The 16099-nt window shown below is 40.6% G+C and overlaps 1 protein-coding gene and 2 long non-coding RNA genes across 3 annotated transcripts; all 3 read left to right on the top strand.

Annotated features, from left to right (window-relative positions):
• The first annotated feature begins 237 nt into the window (after positions 1 to 237).
• On the top strand, positions 238 to 5816 carry LOC132986614 (uncharacterized). Its single transcript, XR_009675533.1, has 2 exons — positions 238 to 1757; positions 3582 to 5816. It is a non-coding gene; the product is annotated as an uncharacterized LOC132986614 (long non-coding RNA).
• A 114-nt stretch (positions 5817 to 5930) lies between these two features.
• Positions 5931 to 6636, top strand: LOC132986613 (uncharacterized). The gene is made up of 2 exons (XR_009675532.1): positions 5931 to 6211; positions 6250 to 6636. It is a non-coding gene; the product is annotated as an uncharacterized LOC132986613 (long non-coding RNA).
• Positions 6637 to 8196: 1560 nt separating this feature from the next.
• serpine3 (serpin peptidase inhibitor, clade E (nexin, plasminogen activator inhibitor type 1), member 3) lies at positions 8197 to 16096 on the top strand. Its single transcript, XM_061053119.1, has 9 exons — positions 8197 to 8896; positions 10175 to 10505; positions 12236 to 12463; positions 13486 to 13725; positions 14609 to 14807; positions 14907 to 15007; positions 15103 to 15189; positions 15294 to 15377; positions 15892 to 16096. The coding sequence occupies exons 1-9, from the start codon at positions 8834 to 8836 to the stop codon at positions 15942 to 15944; spliced, it is 1386 nt and encodes a 461-aa protein (XP_060909102.1). The 5' UTR covers positions 8197 to 8833; the 3' UTR covers positions 15945 to 16096.
• The last annotated feature ends 3 nt before the right edge of the window (positions 16097 to 16099 follow it).

Here is a 16099-nt window from a genome sequence, read left to right on the forward strand (position 1 = left end):
TGTTTCTCTGAGGTCTCCTCTGAGTCTGGTCTCTGTGTTTCTCTGAGGTCTCCTCTGAGTCTGGTCTCTGTGTTTCTCTGAGGTCTCCTCTGAGTCTGGTCTCTGTGTTTCACTGAGGTCTCCTCTGAGTCTGGTCTCTGTGTTTCTCTGAGGTCTCCTCTGAGTCTGGTCTCTGTGTTTCTCTGAGGTCTCCTCTGAGTCTCTGTGAGTTTCAGCTCAGTCTATGAAATCCCTCTCTCTACTCTTTGAGCTCTTCAACAGGTGTGAGTCTCCTTGTGAGGTCTCTGTGCAGTCCAATAACAGTGGACCATAGTGGTCGCCATGGCGAAGTCTCCCCGCAGGCCTGAATAAGTGACATCATCATCAACCAATCAACACACTGAAAGGGGTATTATTTATTGTTCCCACAGTGCAGAGGTGATACAAGAAGAAGTCTGGAAAACAAATCAAGATGAGACGTAGAGATCTGTGGTCGTGTTTGAGATATTTTGAACAAAGTTTTTAATTGATTAAGGACTCTTTTCTTTTTTTTAGAGTAACTTGTTTTTGTAAAGAACTGAGCACTTTTACAGACTTGTGCACGAGAGAAAATGCAAGAAAAGGTCCAGCAGCCCTAATGATGAACAGTAAATTAACAATATTTAGTTTTAGGTTTTGTTTATCTGTGCATATGCAAATGATTAAGTCCTAAGCAGACATGCATCCATACATTTTATGTGCCCTGTTTTCCAGTGATAACGTGTCATTTTCAGTTGTTTTCTTGAGATGATGCTCAGGTCCACAACCCGGTACAAACCAGTGAGGTGAGGTGATGTGCTTGCTGCATGGGGTAGCAAGCTGTACGTGACATCATTTCTCACAAAGGGGAAACAACTAAGAGGTCTTTCCAGATGAAAGAAAAAGAAGTCCCACGTGTGAGCAGCAACTTCTTAGAGGAGAATTTAATCCCAAAGCTGCTGTTTGCCTCAAGGTTTCACCCGTGTGGTCAGTTAGGCCAGATGTCGGATAAGTGAAGAAGTTAAGTGGGACTTAATTTGAATGCTGAAACGTGACAGAATGAATATTTCTATTGTCATTTTATACTCTTGAATATACAGCTTTGACATCTGTAATGAAGTTCCCCTGAGAGCCCGTATAACTCTTCATCTTCACTGACCTGAACTCAAGCTTGATTAAAGAAGTCTTTTTACCTAAGCAGAATGTTTCAGCAGATGGCGCTATAGTGCAACAGAAAGAGGTCTAAAAACTGTTCCTACAACTACTTAACCATCTACCAAACCTGAAAAGTCTAAGTGACAACACATACCTATGATCTAACACCGTCCTGTTGTAGCGCTGTTGTTTGTTTTTTTGCAGCCGAGAATGTGTATTATTTCTCAAGTATTTCCTCCATGTGTTCATCAGCTGACTGACACACCATCCACTTTCTTATACTCAAAACAGCCCACCAGCATATTTCCCATGCCTCCTCGGAGCCATGCAGAGCTCCAGGGAGAGATGAGGGCTACGTGGGACGTGTCTCCTCACGTCGCCCCCTCTCCCAGTGCCAGCACTACTGGCTCTAATCCTCCATGGCGTACCTGGCAGATCTCTCTGGCGACACCGGCTCTGAGCGCTGCTGGCGTTGTTGCAGCCTGGCCCGGCCCTGCACACCAGCATCCCCTCTAATCCTCCCCGCCTGCACCGCCCCGAAGGCCCAGCAGCCTGCAGGGAAGTAGGGCAACGGAGGTGAAGCAGAAAGAGTCAGTCAATCTCAGGTCAGCACTCCTCAGTGCATCTCTGCTTCAGAACTGAACTCTGACACCAATCCACCTTTAATATAGACTCCTGTAGTTCTTTAATGTATCTATTGTCCATGTTTCCTCTTAATTTGTAGTTCTCTTCTTCATTGCCTCCTTTCTTCTTGCTTGCTGGCTCTATCTTATTCCTCGTCTTCTCTTTAAATATTAATAATATTAACCTTCACAGCAGCTTTCTAACACCACCAGGACATGGCAACGCTTACACAGGGGTGGACAGTCACTAATCACATTTACTCACATTGCTGTAATTGAGAAGCTTTTTGGTGTACTTGCACTTTTGTGAGTATTTCAAAGGTCAGTCATTTTACTGTAACTTAAGTATATTTTTCGTGGAATTTCTGAATTGTCACATTTAAAATAGCATCAATTACTGAGTGAAAAAGTGAAAAAAAAAGACATTCAAGCTTTCCGTCAGCTACACCTGTCTGTTGATAGATCAGCTCACACGTACCACAGAAGCACAGGTCGATCGTGACGACACCTTGCATTGCACATAATTATGAAGGTGTTTCTTAAATTTAACAACCTGGTTGGAGATTCATTTTCTTTGGTCCTTTTTTTTTATTTCACAAGAAGGAGAAATCACATTTTACTTTTCAACCCCTCCCTCCTACCACCATAGTTATTAGTCAGTACTTTAAGTGAATTTAAAATAAATAACTTTTACTATTTTTGAATTCTAGTAAGTCAAATGTTATTTATTTACTTTGACTTGATTATATTTAATTGTTTTCTAATTGTTGCTGTTATTCTCCTTTTGTTGTTTAACTTCTCTTAAATGTTCCTCATGTTGCTCTTTTCTTTTTCTGTTCTCCTTTTTACAATATGATACAATCAACATGCTACCATACGATATATTATATAAAATGTAAGTTAGCATACAGTACAGTGGGCATGATGGAATGCGATTGGATGTGGTGGGATGCGTTGTGTTACTCGATACAATAAGATACAACACAATATAAGAAGCCAAGCTAGGCCATACAACGGTTAAATTACAATATGTTATGTAACGACACTGTTGCACTGATACGCTCCCTTACTCAAACCATCAACCCACCCTCCATTGCAGACAGAGGACACTCATTAAGGATTTTTTATGTGTTTTTAAGATGATAAGTTGGAGTGCTGTACCTTCAGTGCATTTATAAAACATGTCAAAAGGAGCTGGTTAATGTCTCTGACAACATCCAATTTAACATGATACCATATCATACAATGTGAAAAGATACGGAGAATGCACTTCATTGTCACCTCGGGTAAATTTGTCTTGGACTCCAGTGCTGCACACATTGAGCTGCCTCTATGGTAGATCAATAACAAAAGAAAAGACAGAAAAGCAAACAGCTATCCACATCTTTGTAGCCTGAATCACATATTGAGATCCACAGGTTTGTCTGCTCTCTGTGGTCTGTGGGCTCAGATTTTTCCAATATCCATGTAGTTTCATATCATACTGAGTACTTCAGTCATGGCTCTGATGATGTCCAACGATCCCATGAATGCTCTCAAATCCAGAGTTAATTGAAACAGCTGAGTCTTTATTGACTTACTATCCAGGGTAACTGAAGTTATATCAATCAGACTGGATCTGATTCAAGAATAAGTTGATATTTTCATTTCGGAAATATTTATCCAGTTATAGAAAGTGGCTGCACTTCTAGAATTACAGATATTTGCTTTGGTGGCGACTCTGTGTGACGTTTAATTTTTTTGTAGTTGGGTTTGCTCTTTTTTTTTTCTCCTTTTCCACAACTTCTTCCTCTTCTTTTATTTCAGTTGTAACTAAACACAGAGAGTTCCTTGGATTTGTTGCTATTGGACTCTGTAACCCCCCCCCCGGTCCTTCCTCCAACCTCCTCCTCCTCCTCTATGCGTTGTCACTTTCCCCACGATGTCAAAGGTCAGGTGTGGGAGAGGGGACTGGGGTCTGAATGGAGAGCCTGGGGACAGTCTCCGTTAGTGAGGGATTAAGTTGCTGCTGTGTGGAGAAAGGTGGAGGCATCGCAGAGTCACACAGACACTCATCAATGAGGATATTTTGTTAAGAGAAAGAAAAACTCTCACAAAGTCATGATAAGCTCCTGGAAATAACAACTGACAACACATGAACCGGTGAACCCGTAAGTATTTGTGTCACTTACGGACATTTCATCGACAACCCAACAGAAGCTGAAACAGCCACTCGTCCCTTTAAGGTTCAACTTAAATAACTACAATAATGTGCAGCAAATCATGCGGTGAATACTGCAATTCATGTCATATTTTCACTCCAAATATTGATCCCGACATGATGAAAGGAACAACTGAGCTTCAGCGTTCGTGCAAAGTCTGCAGCTGTCTTTATCATTTAAAAAAAATAGTCCAGTCTTAGTGTGTGTGCTTTGGAGGCTTCTAGTTTCAACCTCACTTTATTGTTAATGATAATACTTCCAAACTAGGTGTGATGGTACAAAAAATGCTCTAACATACAGGAGCTTTATTAATATTTAAAGTGACAGCCAAGAAACCTCCAAAAATACTGCTCAGTGAAGGTCGAGCATGCATGTGCACTAAAAACAAAAACACATTTTCATTGCTTATTACTGAACATGTTCTGTTTCCAGATAGATGGTGAACACCTCAGTTCTTACCATTTCATGTCATTCAATGAAACCTTTATTGCCCTGAGGGGAATCTGTCTTCAACCAAGAGCATAAAAACATAAAACAACCATACAGGGAAAAAAATAGAAACAGGAATCTCATATCATTAGTCCAACATTTTCCTGCCGCCATATTTTTCTTCCATCTTGCTTGTAACTTCTTCTTGGGCCAATTCAATTTAGTTCACATTGCCCTCCTTTATGTAACATGCACCATTATGACGAGTCCTGTAGTGGTGACTCAAAGAGTTGAATTAGCAGGCGACTAGTTTAGAACACTATCATTTTTGAACAATATTTGGCACCAGTAATTTAATAATTGTATCACACAAGTCAGGACTACGATATATTGCTGTATTGACATTTTAAACCTCCCCTAGTCAGAACAGATCCGTCATGAACTACAGGAGCTTGGACAAAGTCGTAGTCCTGCCAGATCGCTACTTCAGCTTGGCCTTGGCTGTTATTTAGTGGCAGCTGACCAAACTATGGGGTGAAGTGGCAGCTCACAGACAAGACTGACTGTGTTGTTAATATTAGCATATTGCAGAATTACCTGCGCAGAGATGTGAAGAATGGTTATCGTTAGCAGGTTCTGCCGGGCCCTGGACCTCCAGAGCGTTGCTCCACACATACAGAGTGACACTGTTGAGTAAGTTTGTCCTTTACCCTGACCCTCACAACTGCGGCAACTTGTAAAGCAGTCGGTCCAGAGATCAGAAACAGAGAGCACAAATCATTATTTCTACTTGTAAAATATGAACATCAAACGCAGCGTTCCTTCAAAGGCCTCACAAACCGCCAAGATGAAAGCTGCTGTTTGTGGTGGCATCTTTTCAAAACGATTGTCTTTGGTCAGTTACCGTGACATCTCGTCCATCTCCTCCGTCCCCAGGCCTTAAAAATCCAAATTCCTGTTGAAGAATGTGGCGAGTGCGTTTAATGAAGCCAAGCCGTGGCTCCGCTAATGAGTCAAGTCCAGTAATGGCCGGAATCCCTCGTCAGACAAAGCAGCCAAATACCTGATGGCTACCAATCATGTTCTCTTCTTCATGGGAAAAAATGCACGCAGTTTATTTTGCTGTCTTTCATGTCCCCAATTAAGAGGGACAGTTGAGGGCAGATTGCTCCAATGCAGATGGAGTTAAGGTGAAACACAGGGCATGCAGTCATTAAAGATGAATCATTTAATTGACTTTTCATAAAGACGGATGAGTGTTTATGATTAACAGCAAATGAAACAATGAAAAATTCACAGTAAAGGCTCACATGGGACGAGTATTGACAACCACAAACCCTATATTAGAAATGGACGTAGCCTCTTTACTTAAGTGAAGCTGATGTCAGATTTACAACTTTAAGAAAGAACATACAAGAGAAAAAAGAAGCCTCTTGCAATGCAGCCTGAATAGTTGATTTTAATTGAAGTCCCGCCTCTTTTAATGGCCTGAGGAAGATCTTGTAGATTGTAACGTCGCCCTGTCTAAATAAAATTGGCATCGGGAGCTGAACAGTGTAGCCCTCCCTCTATTTGTATGCCGCCTCTGATAAGGCTAATAGGCATTCATAGTTTGGGATTTTGGGGTGGCCAATCCATTTCAAGGTGGGCCCATGCCACCCCTCTGGACACACCCCTGGTCCCAGAGGCTTTTTTATATTGTGTGTAAGAGAAACTGTAACGACCAAATGTCCACTCTGGGATTAATAGAGTAATTCTGATTCTGATTCTTATTCTGATTTTTCTTGAAACCAGGATTTTAAGCAGGTAAAAGTGAAGTGCCTAATTCACTCTGCAGCTGTTAGGTGCAGAAGATATAATCTTACTTGATGTCTGAGATGCTATTTCTCTCCACATGCAGGAGCAGCAACACGTCCATGATGAGTGCGTCCACAATGCCACAGAGATACCAATTAGAAATGCTGACGCTGCAGTGACGCCCGGAGCAGAAAATGTCTTTTGATCATCGTAACAAAAGGCCAAATGACTTGTGTAAACAGAGCAAGATATATTAGTCTGCATGTGCATGAAAAGAACTATTAGAAACTGTTTATTTGTTGCTCCAACTTCACAGGAGTCGAGCGCTATTTCTACTGAAACAAAGATAGAAAATAGAATTACCTGAAAGTGATGGTGTAGTTATGACATAAGAAATGACAAACCATGTCACAATAAACGATCGTTTCGCTCAATGTCTTTTCTCTCCTTAGTGTTCCTTTGAAGCGGTCTGGATTTGTATTTGAATCATGAACTATAAAGCTGTGTTGGTGGTTGGAACATGTGTTTGCAAAGAGAGCAGGAACAATTTGTGGGGACATTTTCAGACGAAAAAATGTGCCCAATCCAATGACATAAAAGAGTAAAGAGAAAAGAAAGACAAAGACATCACCGGATTGTGTTTGCTCCTCTGGGATAATATAATAAAAAGTACTTAAACATGTTTGCTCCACTCTAAAGGTCAGGGCATTTCATCATTTGTTCAAACTGAAAAGGCTTTTTTAAAATCTTCCCTAAATGGTAAACCTAGACAGAAATTAAACCTGTTTTCTCCACTAGAGGCCTGGAGGTGCTTTATACTGTTTCTACCAATATATGTAACAACACAGAGGTTTTTACAGCGAGAGAGAATTTATAAGGGGTCTTATTGTGTTTTCTCCACTGAGGCACCCAAGAGCGCCCTTGACTAAGTCGTTTTCTACTGGAAGAGCAACATAGAAGTAACTCTCCAGTTTTCTTTTATAAACAACATCCTGGCACTTTAATTAGATCTCCAATGTCAGAACACTAGTTCTGAAAGGATCCGAAAGGCATCTTAAAGTGCACTTTGTAATATTTTCTCAACTGGAAAAACACCAATGATGGCACTTTATTGTGTCTACTCAAATGGAAGGGCACAAAGGAGAGCGTTTCATCACCTTATCTCCACTTCAAAAGCTCCTACAGAGTGCTCTTTAGCATATTTTGTAACCTGAAGAAATTGGCCATTTATTGAATATATCGTCACAGAATCACTGCCCAATATTAAATGGAAATTAAGCAACGGCATCCAAAGAGCTGTCTCTTTCAAATTTCATTTGTAGTAGTGTCGACAAAAGATATATTAAAAGTCCTGTGAGCAGAAAGGTTAAAGTTCGAATTGGGGTGGAGGTAAAACTCTCAGAGACTGAACAATTCAGATGTCAGCCAATAGCCTAAGTCATCATTTTGACTCCCTGTTTATTTTAATTGAACTTCTCCCCTCAGGTAGTCCTTACAGATCACTGTGCGCCAAAACAACCAGACACGAGAATAGTTTCTTCCCCAAGGCCGTCACTCTGATGAACACTTCACACATGGTGTCACAGAGTGTCAGAACTGTCACTGTGCAATAACACCCACTGGGAATGTAAATCAGAATATTTATGCACTTTTTATGTCACTGAATCTTGTAAATATTCTCAACCTCCTCACCTGACATCAGTCAATGCACACTGTGTTAATGTAGAAACTGTATGAACTGTCTACTTCATGCAAATCTGTTACATAATCACATACAGAGGCGTCATCTCCATTCAGACTGGGGGGGTGGGGGGGGGGGGGGGGGGGGGGGGGTGGTGCCCCCTCAGATCTTTTTTAAATCAGACAGGAGGGTTCTTGCATCTTAGTATTAAAATTGTTATTCAAGTAATGATAAATATTATTTCAATTATGGAAGAGATTTTTATTAAATCCAGGAAAATTAGCAGTTGAATTTTGCATGATTTCCTCAGATTTTCCGACTGATCGAGAAATAATTCCCATTCTGCCTTTGATTTTTAAATGTTTCAAAATGCAGAACATGGCATCATTCTTCCCTTTTCTTTCTGCACGAAGAACCCCTACAGACCCCACTCTAACTTGGCCCCTTGGTATGTGTGAGCATACTTGGCCAGTAAAGCTCTTTCTGATTTATGAGACACTCATTATTATTTTAAAGGAAAACATTCAAAAGAAACCCTAATAACTTTTTTTTCTTTTTTTTTACTAGTAGTGTTTATTATTAGTTCCCATCTCTAATATTTTCAGACAACGTGCATCGGCTCCATGAGTGACGTGTTGTTGTTTTTTCCCTCCCTCTGCCCGGTTTGGGATTTGCTGGTCAGAGACATGCCTCCCTCTGCCTGGCTCCTTATAGCCCCGGAGAGGCAGGAATCCCGGACGAGTGGTACGGACATCGCCGACGGAGACCACAAACACGGCGCGGAGCGTTCCCCTTTAAACACGGTCTTATGACTACAGACTGCTTCAGGTCAGACGACCGGAGAACCGGAGCACAGAGCAGAGACTGCCCGGGACAGCAGAGGACTCCTTCAGTGTCAGTGACTGTGAGAGCCGGGGACACACAGGACACAGCTCCCCTGCAGAGGCTGAATGTTTGGAGCCAGACTGAGAAAACAGCTGGAGTTACACGGATACTATCTCACCTGTCTGCAGGTAGGACCACAGCTGCAGCTCTTTCTAATAAGATCATAAGATGTACCTGAGAGTCTGGAGCACTCTTACTTTAATAAGATAGGCTACTTCAAGTTCATCCATTATGCAGTGCAGTGAGAGAGTGATCCTTGACTTTAGTGAAAGTTGCAAAATACAAATGTAAAAGTCTGTATTTGAAGTGAAATATGCATTCTTTTAAAGTGGAGTTAAAGTATGAATTAAGTAGCATCAGTACACTTTGACCATTTGAAGTCCAAGGTAAAAGTGCTAATTATGCAGAACATCATCCTTATGTAATATCCAATGAGCCTACCATCATACTATGACATTCATATTAAATATATTTAATATATTAAAGTGTTAACATTGTGTCATGCTTTGACATGTAACTTACATGTTCATGTTTCTCTTAAACAAAAGTGACTTTATTTTCATCTGCTTTATGTTCTCTTTAGTCTCTACAGTGTAGATAATGTGAAGCAGTGAATCTACAATTAAAGTTCAGCATAGAAATGAATCACATAGAGCAAAAGTAAAAGTACCCAATACTCTTTAAAGGCAAAGCAGCCAGGCAGGTGTTTCTTCCATCTCTGTTGCTGTGAGGTATCTGTAGACTTCTGTTTCTGCACACATTATATAATATGCCTGATCGATATTGTCCCCACAGTAATGTTAAACTACTTATCATCAGTGTGCTTAGACTGTTCAGATTTTGCAATATTTTACTTTTTTTTTTTTTTCCACTGCTGTTAGATTAATTTTTTTCTGGACATAATTGCTTCAGCGGTTTGCTTTGTTGCTCATTCATGTTTAATGATATATTCACATCAACACTGCATGTTGATTTTTTTTGTTTTTAAGCAGATAGAAGTTATAAAACAATTTAGTTAACTTTATTTTAACCATTGACAACATTCAAATAAATCCATGCCAATTCATCTTAAGATATTTAGTTCTCATAACATCAAGCTTCATTCCTGTTGAGTGCAAAGAAAAGATTATGAAATAAAATTAAATATAGATGATGGTATAGCAATCACATGCAGGGCCACATATGATTTCATGTAGAGGACGTTTAATTTTTTAATTTTTTTTATGTGTTTCAATATTGTGCCATCACATCAGATAAAACAGATGAACTCCCATACTTAAATTCTCAGGGTTTGTCTTGTTCATATTTTCTCCTTACTGGTTCAGAATCCTCTGAAAGTGAATAGTTTCCTGTTAGCTGACCTCACTGACCTCAGTGAATTCCCTTTCTTTCTCTCGGGCTTACAGGATTTAGTTTTTTGGGCAACCTGTTGCACCCTGAGGACACATTTCCCCTCCTGCAGCTCAGAGGTCATGTGTCGCCTGCCGGTGGCTTCACTCTTCATTTGCTTCTGGTTGGTGGAGAGGAGCCAGTGTGACGGCAGCCTGCAGGACAGCATGGGAGAGCTGCACACCAGGTTTGCCGTCAGTCTCTACCACACGCTCACAGAGACCGAGAACAGCTCCAACCTCATCGTGTCGCCAGTGAGCGTCTCTTTGTCCCTGGGGCTGCTGCAGTTCGGTGCCAGGGGCAACACACTGGCTCAGCTTGAGGGAACGCTGGGATACAATGTGAACGGTAGGATTCATCCCAGACTTTTGACGTATTCATTCATTCAGCATTGGCTGCTCGTCGTGCTGTGAGGGGATGCTGGTGGCCCTCAGTGCGGTTGGTACCAGGTGGTGTGGAGCGGTGCTGCAGCTGCTTCGGGCCCTGCAGAGCACAGTGGTGTCTGGAGCCATAATACCTGCCTCCACACCAACTCTAATCTCATTAACCACTCCTGCAGCTCGGCCTCCGGGTCGACGGGTCACCGCGTTTCATTTCTAACTAAATGAGAAAAGGGAGCTGCTGTTCGTTTCATAATGTTATCTTTAATGTAAGTCACCAGGGGAAGATGTGAACGTTAAAGTTTATTTTCATACATGTTAGCTTTCTGCTGAAACTATTTCCATCAGCTCCAAAAGAAAGTCTTTCAATACTTTTCAAATAACCTGAGCTGAATTTATTATTATGATAAACATCAAATGTCTTTATGCCAGGAGGATTCTCTAAAATCAGGTTGACAACTTGGATCCATTTTTTTAATCCAATATTCAAATTAAAAACTTGATTTATTTGTTATGATTTACAGTAAACAGTAACAGGCAGAACATTATCAGATCTGACAACTCTGACAGCAACCGTTGATTTATGGTAATCTAATAAGCAGTTAGCAGATACATTTTCTGTGAATTGACTTTCAGTTTATTGGCTCGTTGTTTCAGATCGAACATGGGGTATTTGACATTATGTGGTTATGGTCTTTTGTTAAATTCAGCACCACTGGATCAGAAAGATGCCATCTTTGGGTAGAAATAACCCTGTGACCTCATGATCCTAATCCTCAGGATCAGTTTCATTTAGTATTTTTTAAGGTTTATTTGTATGCCTTTTATTAGATAGCAGAAAGGACAGTGGACCGGGTGAGCAATTAGGGAAAGAGAGAGTGGGACTGACATGTGGGAAAGGAGCCACGGGTCAGATTGGAACCAGGGCCCGCCCACCTTGAGGTCCACAGCCTCCGTACATGGGGCGCGTGCACTTACCACTACAATACTCTTCATTTTATTCATTAACATTTATTATAACATAATAATGACAATTCAAGAAAGCCGCTACGGGAACTTTCCTCAAAGAAAAAGAAGAAATCAAACAAGAATCTGGGGATATTCCCCCAAGAAATCCGTTTATCCATATTTGAAAAGTAGGAAAGAAAAGAAAGAAAGAAAAGGAAACTGACTGCTTCTACCTGCTCATAATGACTTCAGTGCAGTCAGGAAAGACTGAAAATGAAAAGATTCCTGTGCCCTGTGGGGATCACCAGACTCAGACAGAATCAATAAGGGGAAGTTAAGATTAATCAAATGAACGTTAGTTTGTTTGTTTGTTTGTTTCGTCCCGCAGGGATTTGTTACAAATTCAGATGATTTACGGCTGAAATGAACCAGAGACTGTTGAGAGACTGTTGAGTTAACTCAATCGAATGAAAGAGTTCTCTGTTGTAGAGAGTGTTTAAAAAGTCGAGAAGGTGTTTAGAATGATATTTTCTGATTGTGCTGATGATCAGATGTCAGAGCAGATCACAGATACAGTAACTTCTTCTAAACCGTTGAAGTGGCTCGCAGCTCTGTGGTGTAAACACTGACCTTGTCCTGCACACTCGTCCTTTACAGATAAAAGAAAAAGTTCAAACTGAAGTTTTCCTTTTTTCCGTTCATAACATGCCACCACATCTGACCTCTCCTCTGCGCCTTTCCTTCATGCAGACGCCCAGGTACAAGACTTCCTGATGCACTCACAGATTGATGAGAGTAACACCAGCCACGGGATGTGGCTGCAGCAGACCTGCACACTATTAATACAGAGCGGCATCCAGCTCCTCACAGAGTTTACACAACACGCAGCAGCATGGGCCAACACCAGCGTGGTCCGAGCCAACTTCAGCCAGCCACACAGCACCCCAAGCCAGCCGGAGCGAGTGAGACCCAACCACGGTGAGCAGCAGGGTCTTATCATCTGAAACAAATTGGTATTTTCATCATGGGAAAAGAATGAAATAAGCACGATATATGAAAGGGTTTTGTGTTTTATATTTTTGTATAGTGTCTATGTCTAGAAGTATTAAAGTTATGTTTTAGCATCTTTAAGCTTTTCTTTTTTTGATTTTTTTTTTTGTGCATTCAGTTTTTGGTTTTATTCTCAGATTATGCAAAGGTTGAAATGCTCACTCCTCACCGTGTTTCTCTGCAAATAGCGTAACAGTGCCAGGTTCTGTTGGCATGAATTCACATCGGGCAATATTCCTACAAACAACAGGTGCAAATGTGGCCCCTTTCATTTCAGATTTGCCACATTGCAAAAAGACTCTAATTACATACTCTAATGCTAAAAGCACCATGCAGCTGGAGTTCATTTTTTTAGCATCTTTAAACAGTTATTGACAACTGCTGCACACTGTTGTTAGTCATTCTCATATTTATTTGAATATGAGGGCAATACAAGGGAAAACTGCATTCTGCTGCAGAACTTTATGGGAGTGTTCGCCCTTATATCTTAAGCTCTCTGTCTTTTGTGTTAAAAGTGTTGGTCACTTCTCAGATAAAGTACTTAACATTCAATTAAATATTTGATATAGACCAAATTATTTAATTAAGATTAATATCTAGCAATAATAAACATGATAAGGTGAGGAGGAAAATGTTTTCCAGCGTGCTTTTCCTGTTCATCATCTTGTGACCCTGAGCTGCACGGTGGGTCTTGACCATGTGCATCATAAGATTTAGGACAGTTTTTAATGTATATACTCAAATCTTCAGTGTCATTGCATTACCTGTTGTCTTTACTTTAAAGTTATTACATCTGTCCATCAGCCTCCCTGTATACAGAAAATGTTTTTCTTGTGTTCAGTGAATCAGAACAACATTAGTCATTAGTCCAGAGGCTGCTGACTTTTAAGACGTGAGAAGCAGACTACATGCCCTTTACATTAAACTCTGCCCTCCACTCATTATCTCAGATGAGATGCTTCTCCAGTCAGGAAGCAGCAGCGGGGAGCTGTCAGGGTCCGGTGAGCCCCAGGTGGAGACTCTGTGGTGGGGCCACAGGCTGCAGATGGCGCTGGTCAACAAAGTGACGTTCAGGGGCGTCTGGCAGAAACAGTTCTTGTTCACCAACACACAGAACCTGCCCTTTATCCTGTCTGACGGGACCGCCATCAAGGTGCCCATGATGTATCAGGCGACAGAGGTCAGCTTTGGTAAGCAGCAACATCCAATCATCTATTCATTCATTCATTAGTTTAAAAAAAATCCCCTTTTTTTCTCTTTTGTGAAATATTAAAGTTAAGCCTACACAAGTGTTGGAATAAACCACTTGAATCTAGTACAAATCAAATGTCCTGCATAGGCTATAGTTTGAGAAAACTTAATATGCTGAATGCAATTAAGCCAGTACTCTTCTAGCTTTACAGCATGAAGGCTGTGCTACTTTACAAAATGAGCCAAGAGCCTCTAAAGTTTTGAAATGTTTCTAATTCAGATAAAATCTTAGTTAGAGTTCTCCTTCATTACATCACTTAAAGTAGCAATGCTAATGTAAACAAGTTAACATGCTCACAAGTACAATGCAAATGTCTGTGTCTTGAAACTGATGTATTTAATTGCTAGGAATGCAAAAAGTTCCACAAGAGAAGTATATTTGATTCAAATTTGTAACTGTGTAGTGTCATTACCATAAACTGCTTTTGGTATCATAAAACCACAACACACTACAGTTTGGAAATACAAAACAATAAAATACATGACAAACACTGTAATGAATCCATACACCATAAACCATTTGTCAACTGGAGTACAATTACCAAGATGAATGATGTATGTTCACTGATGTTTAAAAGGTAAAATGTTTACTGCCATGGTGAAGCATGTTAGCATTTGACCGACGGTGCAGCTGAGGTTGATTTAAAAAAAAGAGTCAGTAGTTTAAAAGTTATTATTCGACCTCAGTGTGAAAAGTGAGAGGATCAAGTCTTTTCGAACATGCATGTTTGTTCATTTTTTGTTTGATCGACCAATGAAAATGAAGGAATAAATAAATCAGTTGAAGAATTGCGCACCTGAACTTGATGTCTTTCTCTTCAGGTCAGTTTAGGACAGCGTTGGACCAGCGTTACACCGTGTTGGAGCTGCCGTACCTGGACCGTTCCCTCAGCCTACAGGTGATCCTGCCCAGCGAGAGGAAGACGCCGCTGTCCTCCATCGAGTCCCAGCTCACCGCTCGCCACCTGGCCTCCTGGTACACCGGCCTGCGTAGAACCAAGATGGACATTTTCTTACCCAGGTTAATAACATAAGCCCTTTTAAGGACGATTTCTAGGATCACATTTCATCATCTCTATCTTAGATAATGTACTTACCATTTTCTTTTTGGTCCTCAAAGGTTCAAAATGCAGAACAAGTTCAACCTGAGGTCCGTGCTTCCCGCCATGGGCATCAGAGACGCCTTCAATCCATCAGCAGCTGATTTCACTGGAATATCAGGTAGGCCACCACTTAACAAAAAAGCAAAACACAGAAGTGTGACACAGTGATTTCTGGAGCGACGCTATCAGCTGACAGTTTGTTCCTTCCTGCAGTGGAGGAGAGTCTTTATGTGTCCGATGCTTTTCATGAAGTGAGGATAGAAGTCACAGAAGACGGGACAAAGGCAGCTGCTGCTACAGGTAAGAGAATCTTTGAGATTTACATGTGTCACTTTAATTTGATTCTTTTTTTAGCTCAGTTTTGAAATGAAGTCACTTAATATAAACATTTTGTATCCTTGCAGCTATGGTGCTACTCAAACGATCCCGTGCTCCAGTTTTCAAGGCAGACCGGCCATTTTTATTTCTACTACGACAGATTAACACAGGTATTTATTTTACACTCTACATTCAAAGATATGGCCTACATGTAATTCCTCCCAACATTTCCTGTCTCTCTTCAGCTGTCTCGTCCAATAAAAGGCAAAACACTTTTTTTTTTACATGATAAATGACACCCACAGTGGTTTATAAATGGTACAGCCAACTGCTTGTAAGGGAATAGTAAAAAGAATAGAAATATATGGAAGAAGTTGCGATTTACAGCCCTAAGTGTAAGATTTTAACTTGTCTAATTTGGCGACCCCTAGTGGTAGCGTTAAAAAAAATACACTGCCATATTGAAGGTTTCATACTGTAAATGTGCTGAATGAGAAGAATGCAACAATATCCGGATAAAAAAAAAAAAAAAAACTGAGCATTAAGACGTTTTTAAAAAATGTAACAATTCTTATTTTCTTAAGTTGTAATTTAAAAATACACAAAGAAAGTTGCATGCCTTTAAAAAAAAAAATGAAAGATTGTTTCTTTGCTAATCTTACATTTTTGTGTTCAACATTTCAGGATCCATCTTGTTTATGGGCCGTGTGATGAACCCGATGGACCAAGCATCCTAAGACTAAAAAACACACCCACTCCTACCCCAACCTTTGACTTCACTACTGGTATTTATTGTGGACCAACAGGAGGGTCCGCGGACACTTCAGGAAGAGGGACATTATTTTTGTACATGTCTGTAAATAAAATTTTATTACATGTTTTTACACTGGCG

Source organism: Labrus mixtus, chromosome 13 (assembly GCF_963584025.1).
Source record: "Labrus mixtus chromosome 13, fLabMix1.1, whole genome shotgun sequence".
Lineage (NCBI taxonomy): Eukaryota > Metazoa > Chordata > Actinopteri > Labriformes > Labridae > Labrus > Labrus mixtus.

Coding starts and splice junctions, on each gene's coding strand:
- serpine3 (XM_061053119.1), top strand. CDS start 8,834: ATGTTTGGAGCCAGACTGAGAAAACAGCTGGAGTTACACGGATACTAT. Junction 10,506..12,235: donor GCTGGGATACAATGTGAACG/GTAGGATTCATC, acceptor TCCTTCATGCAG/ACGCCCAGGTACAAGACTTC. Junction 12,464..13,485: donor GCGAGTGAGACCCAACCACG/GTGAGCAGCAGG, acceptor TCATTATCTCAG/ATGAGATGCTTCTCCAGTCA.